Below are 12,491 nucleotides of genomic sequence, written 5' to 3'. Positions count from 1 at the left end.
TGTTAACTACTATTTTATCCAGCAGGGTTTAGTGAAGAAATTAAGTAAAGTGTGTGAATGTACTTCTGAATTACTCTGAGTGTGTAAATGCTGTAGATAATGTCTTGAAGTACGTCTTTGATTTCTCCATATGGACAGAGAGAGCCTTTGTGTAGCGCACACATACTCACAGGGTAATTTGTCCTTGTTGTCAGGGTAGGTCTGAGAATTACTTCAAAGGTTGCTAAGCAACAGTATGGTTCAGTTCTCTTGCCGTGGAAAAAAAGAGGCGGGGGGAACATGAGTTTGAAAGAGGATAGTGAAAAGGTTGTGCTCTCGTATTCAGGAGGGATGTGTTGTGTTTTTTGTTTTCTTTTTTGTGGCCCAAAGCATCTTTGTTTTAGTTGAAGTTGAACACAGAAGTCTTGTTCGTGTCATGCTTAGATCTCGCCGGAGGTCATTTATGAATAACTCACTAACATTACGCATGTTTTGTTTTATTATAATGAACCCATAATTAGACTTTTTTAGACTTGGAGGACATTATATTTGCATTTACTGCACTTCATCGTTTTTGGTTGATTGCTTGGCTTACTGATGAGGCTGTATGTTGTATTTATTTTTTTACAGCTGTAGAGGTCAAGCTCCATCCTTTTCATAATGAGTCACATTTCATTGTTTGCCACCGTGTGGTGGTAATTAAAGTTCACTTGTTTAAGAAAGTCTGAGATCCGTCTATTCATGAGAACAAATTACATTTTGTTTTCACTCTTAATGAAACACCTTTGACAGCAAGTACATGCTCTCAAAGCAGCATAACGTTCTCTCTCTCTCTTAACAGTCATGCTGTGCAATACACCAATGAGAGACAGGGATTATTAGTGAGCCAAACTTAGCCTTGCCCTTGTTTACCACCAACAAAGTTAGTACAGTTTAAAAAGTATGTTCGAGAATTAAGTGAAGATGCAGGTGATGAGTCAGTATTTTATCATTTTGTACTTTTTTTTTCTTGGTATTCATGAAAACTGCTGCATTACTAGCTCTTGGAAGCCAAGTCAAGGCCATTACAGTGATTTTTGAGGAAATGAATGTTCAGTATAACACCAATCACTATAATTGAGATGTGCTTGCATATGCTAAGAAACGAAATAGCTAAAAATGAACCATACTGCAAAAGTAACCATTTTATAAGTTAACTAATAAGTACAGAAATAGTAATTTTTTTCACTAGAAACTCTGTGTAAGGATTTTAGGTGCAAGATTTACCAAACAAGGCTTATTTATGTGAGAGCACAATACCAAAACAGATGGGTGTGGAAATATCTCTGGATGAATTACAGACAATGTGCAAATTATAAAATAAAGAAGTAACATCAAATTTACATATTGACCAATTCAATAAGCACAGTGCAAATTAGGATATTGGCAAATGAAAAAAACTAATATGCCATCTAATATGAAGGCATGGCAAAAAAAGGTGGGGCTAGACAAATATATGGGGGTGCTGACAAATGAATATTCATTATAAACGATATTCAGACCGAACTAAAAAAATCACTGTGCTAATTATAGGGGGAGTACCACATTTTTCAGTTTGGTTTGAATATCGTTACACCCATTGTTTTCTTAGCACCCCCACATATTTGTTTATCCCGGTAGAATGTTGTTCTTTGTTTGACACTCCCATAATAAACTGATGTCCCCCCTCCCGAGCCCCTACAGCCCTCACCCCTTTCTACCACCCACCACCATCACAGGACATAATATGTGACTGAGAGCAAATCTTTAATCACAGAAATGAACAAAAAATTAGGGATGCACTAATATGAATTTTTGGGCCGATATTAATAACCTATAGCTCTTAAGATTTGGGGGCCGATAACTGATATATCAGCCGATAACTATAAATATTTTAAAATGTTTATTTTTATACAGTGAAAAAATGATTTTATTTTAAAAACTTCATAAAAGTTTGAACTGATCTTATAAACTGAATAGCCTACTCAAAGCAAAAAAGCTATAATTTCAAAACTGCAAGGTGATTACATAGATATATTCACCATTTCACATAAATCAGCATGCCAAAAATGTATTATTTCCTTTATTTCATAGCAAACTAACAAGCAACTTGACTGTTGCATAAAAAATAATAGGTTAAATACAAACAAGTTAAATATATTTTAAATATAATATAAAAAATGAAACCAGCTCAAATGTTCTTGAATTAAACATGTTACCATCATGTACATATGTACAAATATATAATGTCCGAAAAAGCATTTTAAGAAGTGTTTTGACAATTCAGAGCCACCATCAGGCCTGGATTGGCTAATCAGCAGGACCGGAAGAATTCCGTTTTTCGGCCACAAGTGCTGGTGTCCCTAGCTGCTTGCACTCTCAGCAGTAGGACTTTTTTCATTTATGTATTTATTTGACCATAGCCTCACTCTTTTTATTCATTATTTTGCCGCAGCTCCGCTTTTTAATTTTTTTTTCTCACAGCCCTGTGAGCAAAATGCAGCCTGCAGGTTAATGATGACGATTTATTTATTTATTTTATTTTATTTTATTAATTAATTTTTTTGTGTTAAGGCATATAATACTGTTTGGGTTACTTATGATGGTGTAAATATATATATTTTTTGTGTGTGTGTGTGTGTGTGACCACCGTTACAAAGGACTGGATATCTATAAAGAATTTTGCACAGAATATATATTCAGATATTGCAGGAAAGGACATTGTGATTTTTTTTCATGAATAGCACTGGAGATTTAGCTACCCTTTAATGTTCTCAGATTTACGAAAAACATTTGAAGTTCTAAAGCAGCTGTAACCTTAAAAAAGACATGATAGTGTCATTAGAAACTTAATTGGAAATGACATTTTTTTTAATAAAGTCAGTCGTGAACTGAGGTGGGCCTGTCTAAGGCTTGAAACTCCAGGGTTGAAAAGGAGTCTCACTCCAGCTCTGGCCATTATATAAGCAAAAGGCTAAATACAGAAAGTATGCTTCACTTTAGAAAATGCAGCACAAATTTTTCCCATTTGTTTTTTCTTAGATTATTTGTTAGATTCAGTTAAACTTGTAAATCATGATCAACCTGTTCACATTTACACATCAGTTAAGCATGAGCAACTCCAGTTTCCCCCATAGTCCAAACACATGCGCTATAGGTGAATTGGGTAAGCAAAATTGTCCGTAGTGTATGTGTGAATTGAAGTGTATGGTTGTTTCCCATTGATGGGTTGCAGCTGAAAAGGCATTCACTGTGTAAAGCAAAAGTTGGTGGTTAATTACACTGTGGCGACCCCTGTTTAATAAAGGGACTAAACCAAAAAGAAAATGAGTGAATAAGCATGAGCAAATACATAAGTCTTAAGTGAACATAAAGGCATTTTAACCATTATTTACTACTTAATAAGCCATATATTATTTCTTTGATTCATTGTGAAGTTACTGAACAATAAGTTAATACTTATGTTTAATGTTGCAATTCTATATTGCTAAAATAGTTTAATAAACACAGTTTAACCTCATGTCCTAAAGTTAAAGTTGTATGTTGCAAAGTTAAAGTATGTCCACGTTTATAATGGCACTTGAGTGTTCTTCAAGTTTATTAACTTGAGCTATAGCTAATGGCTAATTAAGGCTAAAATGTCATTAACACATTGCTAATAAAGGAAATTGTGCCCCATATTCTAAAGGGAAACTTAAATTTACATTAATTATGGCAGTTATTGAAGGATATTCATGTTTATTGACTAGAACAAGCTAAAAATTAATGCTAAAATGTCAATTATACAGGCAAATAGCTATTAACATACAGTGTTACCAACTGACTGTTATTGACATTTTAAAGACATAATAAGAATAATATAGAGAGAGATAAGTCTGTTAAATAACAGAATCAGGGGAAATAATAAATAAGCATGCATCACAAAATACGGGAAACTGCTAATGTAGGATATACAGTTGAAGTCAGAATTATTATCCCCCTTTGATTTATTTCTTTTCTTTTTAAAATATTTTCCATATGATGTTTAACAGAGCAAGGAAATTTTCACAGTATGTCTGAGAATATTTTTTTCTTCTGGAGAAAGTCTTATTTGTTTTATTTTGGCTATAAAAGCAGTTATAAATTTTTTTAACACCATTTTAAGAAAAAAATTATTAGCCCCTTTAAGCTATTTTTTTATCGATAGTCTACAGAACAAACCATCATTATACAATAACTTGCCTAATTACCCCAACCTGCCTAGTTAACCTAATTCACCTTGTTAAGCCTATAATGTCACTTTAAGCTGTGTAGAAGTGTCTTGAAAAATATCTAGTAAAATATCATGTACTATCATGATGGCAGAGATAAAATAAATCAACTATTATATGAGTTATTAACTATTATGTTAAGAAATGTGTTGAAAAAATTCTTTTTGCTAATTAGAAATTTGACAAAAAATAAACAGGATGGCTAATAATTTATGGGGCTAACAATTCTGACTTCAACTATATTTCACAGTGTTCTCAGATAAGAAGCACAGTAGCATTAGTGGTAGAGCATTGTTAGTAACTACCCAACATTGATTTTTTAAATGTATTTTATCCTGTTAATAAATACACGCAGTAAAACTACTTAAACACAAGACACCTCTACTATTAACCAAAGAATTGGCATATCTACAAAATAGACAAGAATTATTGCCTCAATAAGTGGCCTCAAGACAATGATAAAAACCTTTTACAGCACATGCAAAAGTGAAAGACGTCAGAACTGGACAGTCCCCATGCACTTGCACGGCTCTTCACATTAACTTCCTGTAATCTGACTGCATTTATGTGAGACAGTCCACAAGATGTACAGTTTGACGTGTTTTTGACAGTTCAAGCACAATGAGAACAGCTCGCACCCTTTCTGAGAAAATAAGATCACGCTGATATTATGTGACTGCGTTGTTTGTTCCAAGTCGTCTTTAAAGCAAATTAAAAATGACATTTTTGCTAAACAAAATGTTCTGACCGTGTGTTTCTCTAGCGTTCCTAATAAACATGGAAAAATTCTACCTTATACCACACACTGTCTGTTCTCAGCGGTGTCTCTTTTAGCAATTTCATTACAAGTGCAACATTAATGCTTTTTAGGCATTATATAGTGCCTCAAATACCGTATATTCAAGGAGCTCACGTTAATAAATTGCATTGCGAAAATTCATTTCAATTAATTTCCTCTCATAAGTATTGCGTCTGAATGGGAAACTATTTCAAATGCATATTCAATAAAGTGAGATGCAAAAATAGCTATTTGTAAATTACCTTCAGCCATTGAACGCTGTATAAATCTGACCTAGATGTTCTGTTTAGTGATGAAAGCACAAATATCTTTGTTTCACCATCTTAGCTCTGATCCAATTGAATATTTACTGTTTGGCTTCCTCCTGAACAACATACTTATTTTTAACTGCGCATAAAGCTGCTGCAGAACAGCTGGATTTCATAAACTTTAAGACACTGGTGACAAATAATCTAGTAAAGCTATACCATAGTGAAAATCTACTTTTTTTTTGTTTGGTTAATTTATCAGAAGAAATTGTTCGTGCCACAACAATTAAGTGCGTTAGACTTTGTCAGTTTGTTTCCCTTCTGCAGAATGAGGGGAAATGCAGATAAATCGCTCAATCATTTACTCACCCTCAGGTTATTTCAGACCACATTAACCCCAATGATGTCTCTGCTCAACCAATAAGATGTCTTTATTAGTTAAACAAACAGGATTTATCATTGTTAAATGTGACATCTGAGATTTAACTAGAAGTTTGAAGGTTGTTAAGGACTTTGCTCACAAGTCTCCAATTGTAGTATTCTTAACTTTAACTTAGAAATATCTGTCGATAAATGAAATTCTTTTTGAAATAGTTTGTTTCTTAATTAAATTTGCCTATACAATGTAAATATACATATAAATTGCTTATTCACTTTCACAACTGTGGAACAATCTGATTTAATACAAGTCTAGAAGAATGTGTAACTTTTTTTTTTTTTACTTTGATTAATTCTGTGTTTTGTTATGGATAATTCGTAGATTTAAAAAAAAATTATTGATTTTGAAGTTTGTTTTGTTTTTTGCTTTGCTTTTTACTTTGTTTTTGTTTTGACTGAGTGTATAATTTTTGCTTTGTTTTTTAAAAATTAGTTTTGTTTTGTTTCGTGTTTTGTTTTTGTTTTGTCGAGTTGTGTTTTGTTTTGCTTTTGTTTTGCTTTTGTTTTGTTATTTGTTTTGTTTTGCTTTGCTTTGCTTTTGTTTAGTTTTTGTTTTGCTTTGCTTTTGTTTAGTTTTTTTATTGTTTTGCTTTGCTTTTTATGTGTTTTATTTTGTTTTTGTTTCATTTTTGTTTTGCTTTTGTTTTTTTTGTTTTGTTGTTTCATTTTTGTTTTGCTTTTGTTTAGTTTTTTTGTTTAATTTTTGTTTTGCTTTGCTTTGCTTTTTTGTTTTGTTTTTGTTTTGCTTTGCTTTTTATTTATTTTTTGTTTATTTTTTGTTTCGTGTTTCGTTTTGTTTTGTTTGTTTGTTGTTGTTTGTTTTTTTTGCCTCATTTTGTTTTGCTTTGTTTTTTTTAACGTTTTTGCTTTTTTTGTTTTGCTTTTTTGTTTTGTTTTGTTTTTTGTTTCATTTTTGTTTTTTTGTTTTGCTTTGCTTTTTGTTTAGTGTTTTGCTTTGCTTTTGCTTTGTTTTGTAAAATAAAACAAAAATGTATTGTTTTATTTTGACAGAGTGTATAATAATAAATGTGGAATAAATGTACTTAAACAAATAAACTGACAGATCAACCATGAACTTTTAACAAAGTTTTTATTGGTTTTAGAAAAGGCAACTGAGTAAATGATTATTAAATGTAATTTATCTCAGTGATCCAAATATGTCATCCAGAATAAACCGCATCCTATGTTTTGTGGTGAGGTTCTGGGTCGCTTCCTGTTTTTTTATTTCAGGAATAACAGGACAGTGTTTGCATGCTGCATCTCTCTGGGCTTTGTGAAAGCATTAGCTGTCTGAGTCTAGGTGATATATTCCCCACTGCCCTTTAAATCTATCCAGCCCCCTCCATCTTCATGCCCACCACACAAATGAGAGTTTAGCTTCACTCAGAACAGCTCTGTTCCCCTCTGACTTTACCCACAGAAAACAGGACGAGTGAATGCACACCTTCTCATTAGAGTTTGCCGAGCACTTATGTGACCATGCTATCACCATCATCTGAGTTTATGGGAGTCATGGCATATCTTTAGACCTGTTCAGATGGGGTTAAAATAAATGGGAATTCTGGGTTTTTATGTTGTACACACAGTTGTGCAAATGTAATGGTTATTGTAACAGATCTGGAAAAAAATAAATAATACATGAATGCACATCAACAAAGACTGATGTTTGTAGGTTGTAGGAAATCCAGTGTTTGTATGAAATCATATGAAATCCTGCATAGGTTTTTATTTGTTTATTGCAATATTAAGAGTATTATTGTAACATTAGAAGTATTAGAAATAACATTAAATTACCATTGTTTGTTAATAGAAGTGAAATATGTTAACTGAATAAAGTTAGCTACCAAAAAACTATTTTTAATACACTGCATCACATTAATATGCATGTGTGTGTGTGTGTGTGTATATAGAGTTGAAGTCAGAATTTTTAGCCCCCCTTTGAATTTATTTATTTATTTTTAATATTTCCCAAATGATGTTCAACAAAGCAAGAAAATTTTCATAGTATGTCTGATAATATTTTTTTCTTATAGAAGAGTCTTATTTGTTTTATTTTGGCTTGAGTAAAAGCAGTTTTTAATTTTTAAACACCATTTTAAGGACAAAATTATTAGCCCCTTTAAGCTATATTTCTGTTGGACAGTCTACAGAACAAACCATTGATATACAATAACTTGCCTAATTACCCTAACCTGCCTAGTTAACCTAATTTACCTAGTTAAGCCTTTGAATGTCACTTTAAGCTGTCTAGAAGGGTTTTGAAAAATATCTAGTCGAATATTATTTACTGTCATCATGGCAAAGATTAAATAAATCAGTTATTAGAACTGAGATATTAAAACTATTGTGTTTAGAAATGTGTTCAAATCTTCTCTCCGTTAAACAGAAATTGGGGAAAAAAACAGGGGTGCAAATAATTATATATTATATAAAATATATTTTGTGCAACTGGTTTATGTATATGTTAAGGTTATTTTGTTATATTTGTCATTATTTTGCATGTAATGTTTTGTTTTTGTTTTATTTTTTTGCCCCTTAATCTATCAAGCCATTAGAGATGAGTGGGATAATTGCCGAGTCATTTGACAACCAACTGGTCAGACAGTTAGTGTCTGTTTTTATATCTGTCTGTTTAAAATAACAGTTTGTTGTTGTTGTAAAGCATTGTAAAATAAAGATATTTTACTTTAAAACTTTGTATTAAGATATCTTCTATAACATTACTAATAAATAACATTGATGATAATAATGTAAGGACTTATTTTTTCAACAGTAATGTACATCCTCTCTTGCAGGGTTAATTAATATGGTAATGATTTTTATCTTTTAAATAGGTTTTCTTTTTGCAATGAATGATATTTTGATGAGCGTTAACCAAAGATCACTATCAGCCATTAATAAATGTCCTATTGTCTGTGTAGAACATGAGCACATTTCCAGTGGAGAAGAATGTGTTTCCGGCCTGCAGCTCCTCAATTGGCTTCCCTGTGCCCTTTGACCTCCCACCTCAGCGTTACTCAAGCAAAGGTGAGACCAACGCATGCGTCATTCCCTTAAGTAATATTCATTTAATTCCGAACTTCATTAAAATGTCAGACATATTCTTTTAATCTCTAAACAACCACACGTACTTAAAGTGACAGCTTTACACATCAGTGCAGCATTTGCATCAAACTTAAAGGTTTGCTTAACTCGAAGTACACTGAATCATAGCTTGAAGAAAGGTTAACCTTTACTTTGAAATGCAGAGTTCAAATGATTCCTCAGGAAACACTCTGTAGATATTAATTGCACAAATCAAAACAGCAAGTGAAAGGTTGCTGTCTGGGCAGGCTGGTTTCCAAGCTAAATATATATAAATAATATTTTAAAAGACGCAGTTGTCGTAGTTTGCACTTTTACTTAAAAATATACTCTTTTCCAAGCTCACTATCATTCTGCTTAATTATAACAGCCTAATAAGTGTCTATTTAAAGTGTACTTCACTGTATGTGATGAGCGAGGTGTTAAAAGACAGCTAAGTGCGATGGCTAAGTGCTTATTTTAATTGCTGACAGCACAAGGGGTGTTCATGACACAATTAATAGCCATTTCATTTGCTGCACAGTGCTGTGCTCTGAGCCGTTAAATAGGATTGATAACGAGGAGACATGCTATTTACTGCCACCCAAGCTCTCTCTCATCTTCTCATTTGCCAAAGCATGTATTTGTAAATATTAAAGATTCATTCATTAAAGTTTTTATGACCCTTTAGGAAAAAGTATGTACAAACTGACTAAGGAGGTTGGTTGGCCTATGTGATTTGTTTTTTGGAAATTACTGTTCATCAAAAGGCTTGAACAAAGGTTTCTACAAAAAATAAATAAATAAATAAATAAGCAGCACAGTTTTATTAATACGGATGATAATAATAATAATAATTGTTTCTTTAGCATCAAGTCAGCATATTCTAATGCAGTTTGCTTCTAAATCTGACCCTGGACCACAAAAAAAAATTGACGTACATCACATAAAAGCTGAATGAATAAGTTTGCGTTGATGTATACTTTGTTAGGGCAGGACAATATTTGGCCAAGATACAACTATTTGAAAATCTAGGATCTGATGGTTAAAAATTAATCTTAATGCTAAATAGTCTTTTAATGTTTTCTAAATGCACATTACTAATTATTTGTGGTGTAACGGATCACAAATCTCACGATTTGGATAGCATTGTTTTTTTAGTCACGGATTGGACCCTTTTTCAGATCAGCTAAAAAGGGGAGGAGACAAATGTCATTTGCTTTCCATTTATTACAGAAACAGCACTGAAAAAAACTTTTGGTTTTAACAAACAGAACTTAGAACCTTTCACTTTATTAAAAATAAAATTAAGAAATAACCAGATGAATAAAAATAAATTGTAAAATGTTCAGTACTGTGAAAATCAATACTGTTGTTGCTGATAACGCTAAATGTAGAAATCTAACATAATTTGTATGACCTATATTTATTTTTAGTCTCATTTTTAATAAATGATTCAGTTATTCACTCATAAAACTTCATGTTTAATTGCTCGATGTGCCATTTTTGAAAAATTATTTAGTGGCATATTTTTGATAGCTGGTTGTCGACACCTATTGGTTAAACAATGTAACTGCCACCTACAACTTTCATTTTTGAGCGTTAAGTTTTGACAATGATTTTAATCTTTACCATAAACATCAGTAGTTTTATCTAAACTACAAACTGTTTTCATAGTACTTTTGTGTTTTGTGATTGTTTGTAACGTTATAATGAACTCAAAAGACTGACGACTGAATTGTTTTCTTGAACTTTTGCGTTTTTCAAAAACAGATTTGAATGCAGCGATTCAAAGGATTAATAACTGTATGCAAATCACCATCATTTATAATTCATGTTGCGTGGATGGTAAGATCCTGATCTTTTATTGATTGATCGTGCAGCTTACATTGAATGCATAAATGCAGGCTAAACAAGTAGTGACTGAAAACACCTTTAATAACCTAAGAAACCCATCACATCCCGAATAACCCACTACAACTTCCATCATCTTTATATTTACAGTAAAGCCTAAATGCTTTCATACATGTGAATTGATTGACGTGAGAGGCGATTGTTACAAATTTAGGAATAATCTACAAGTTAAAAAAAGTATCAATTCGTGGGTCACGTGTGTTCCGAACCGTGGGTTATGATCCACACGAATCACAGATTAACCGTGATCTGTTACACCCCTACTAATGATAAAAAAGATTAAACAAGATTATTCGAATTTAAACTAAAAGTTTGTTTTGACATAATAGATGTGTGTGTTTATTTTATATATAATGCATTTGCGATATATATGCACACACATACATAGAAACCAAACTATAAAAAAGCAATCTTGTTACAGATGCATTTATTTATATATAATTTGTATCATAAACACAAATATTTTATGTCTAAATAGAAACATTTTCTCAATTATATGCATGCCTGTGTGTATTTATATATGAAGAGTTCTGATGCAAAAGCCACTAAATGCCACTTCCACCAAAAATGACATACTGCCATTGAGTGAATGCTTTAGGCAAATATTTTTTGCTTCAAATCATCTGAATCGCAGCGTCAGGGCATTCAGAAATAACAGTTTGTTGGCAAAGCCGCTAACGCCAATTGCTTCTGACAGCAAAAGCTTCTATATCCCAAGAACCAATCAGAAGATAATCAGAATACTGTCAGAATCTTATGTTTTTGTGCAAAGGGTTACATAAAAAAACTAATTGTGTCAGTAGACTCACCCATCACTTTATTTGCTAAATATTAATCTCCTGAAGTTCAATCCAAGCATCAGAATAGGGATGAAAGATCATTAAATGATGATTGTTGGTGTCAGCCAGACTGGCCTGAATGTTTCAGAAACTACTCATTTACAGCAGTGTTTCAGTTTTAAAGAGAATGGTCTTAAAAAATAAAGACAAAGCTTCTAGTGAGTGGTAGTTTGGTGGAGGAAAATGTTCTGTTGATACCAGAGTTCAGAGGAGAATGAGCCGACTGGTTCAACCTGATAGAAGGGCAAGAATATCTCAAATAACTACTCGCTAAAGCTGAGATCTGCAGAAAAACACCTCTGAATCCATCATGAAAAAAACATTGAAGCAGATAAACTACAGCTGACACACGTCATACTCCTGCCAGTTAACAACAGGAGGCCAAGGCTACAATTTACACTGGCTCACCAAAATTGCACTATAGATGATTTGAAAAAAGGTTGCCTGGTCTGATGAGCCTCCATTTCAGCAGTGGAATTTGAATCGTAGTGTGTCTAGAGTCAGAATTTGGTGTAGAATTTGGTTCAGGTTGCTGGTACGATGGTGTTTTGTAATGTTATTATTTAGGGCTGTATGATATTGGAAAAATTGACATTGCAATATTTTGTTTTGTTGCGATATGAATATAATTTCACCAGATGATTTAAATAGCTCTATTTGGAAGAAGTTACTAGTTTAGATAAACTGGGGTGACCAAGCCTATTTTTAAGCAGAGCATCTGCATAAAATAGAATTAATCACAAGCATTTATAAAAACGACAGAGCAAAAATAAATGTTTAATAAACAGTGCTTTATGGTTTTCTGGACATGGTTGTCCTTGAATAAACAGTTTTATACAATAATATAAAAATGCTCAAGCAATATATTGTTCAACTCTAGTATTATTGTCTGGCTTTGGTTCCCTCGATACCTTTAGCGTATCATTTAAACACCTGAGCATCT

General features: G+C 32.4%; 1 protein-coding gene across 2 annotated transcripts in view; it reads left to right on the top strand.

Moving 5' to 3' along the window:
• tdp1 (tyrosyl-DNA phosphodiesterase 1) overlaps positions 1-12,491 on the top strand; it is a 73,956-nt gene that overhangs the window by 43,859 nt on the left and 17,606 nt on the right. For both annotated transcript variants that reach the window (XR_012393304.1, XM_695082.9), the window contains one exon: positions 8,654-8,759. Coding sequence is in view for 1 of the 2 variants with exons in the window: in XM_695082.9 (XP_700174.2) it covers positions 8,654-8,759 (106 nt within the window). In the remaining variant the exon portion in view is untranslated. The remainder of the gene's footprint in view (positions 1-8,653; positions 8,760-12,491) is intronic.

Source organism: Danio rerio, chromosome 17 (assembly GCF_049306965.1).
Source record: "Danio rerio strain Tuebingen ecotype United States chromosome 17, GRCz12tu, whole genome shotgun sequence".
Classification (NCBI taxonomy): domain Eukaryota; kingdom Metazoa; phylum Chordata; class Actinopteri; order Cypriniformes; family Danionidae; genus Danio; species Danio rerio.
Note: the sequence above shows the minus strand (reverse complement) of the source record. Positions and strands in the feature narration are given on the sequence as shown.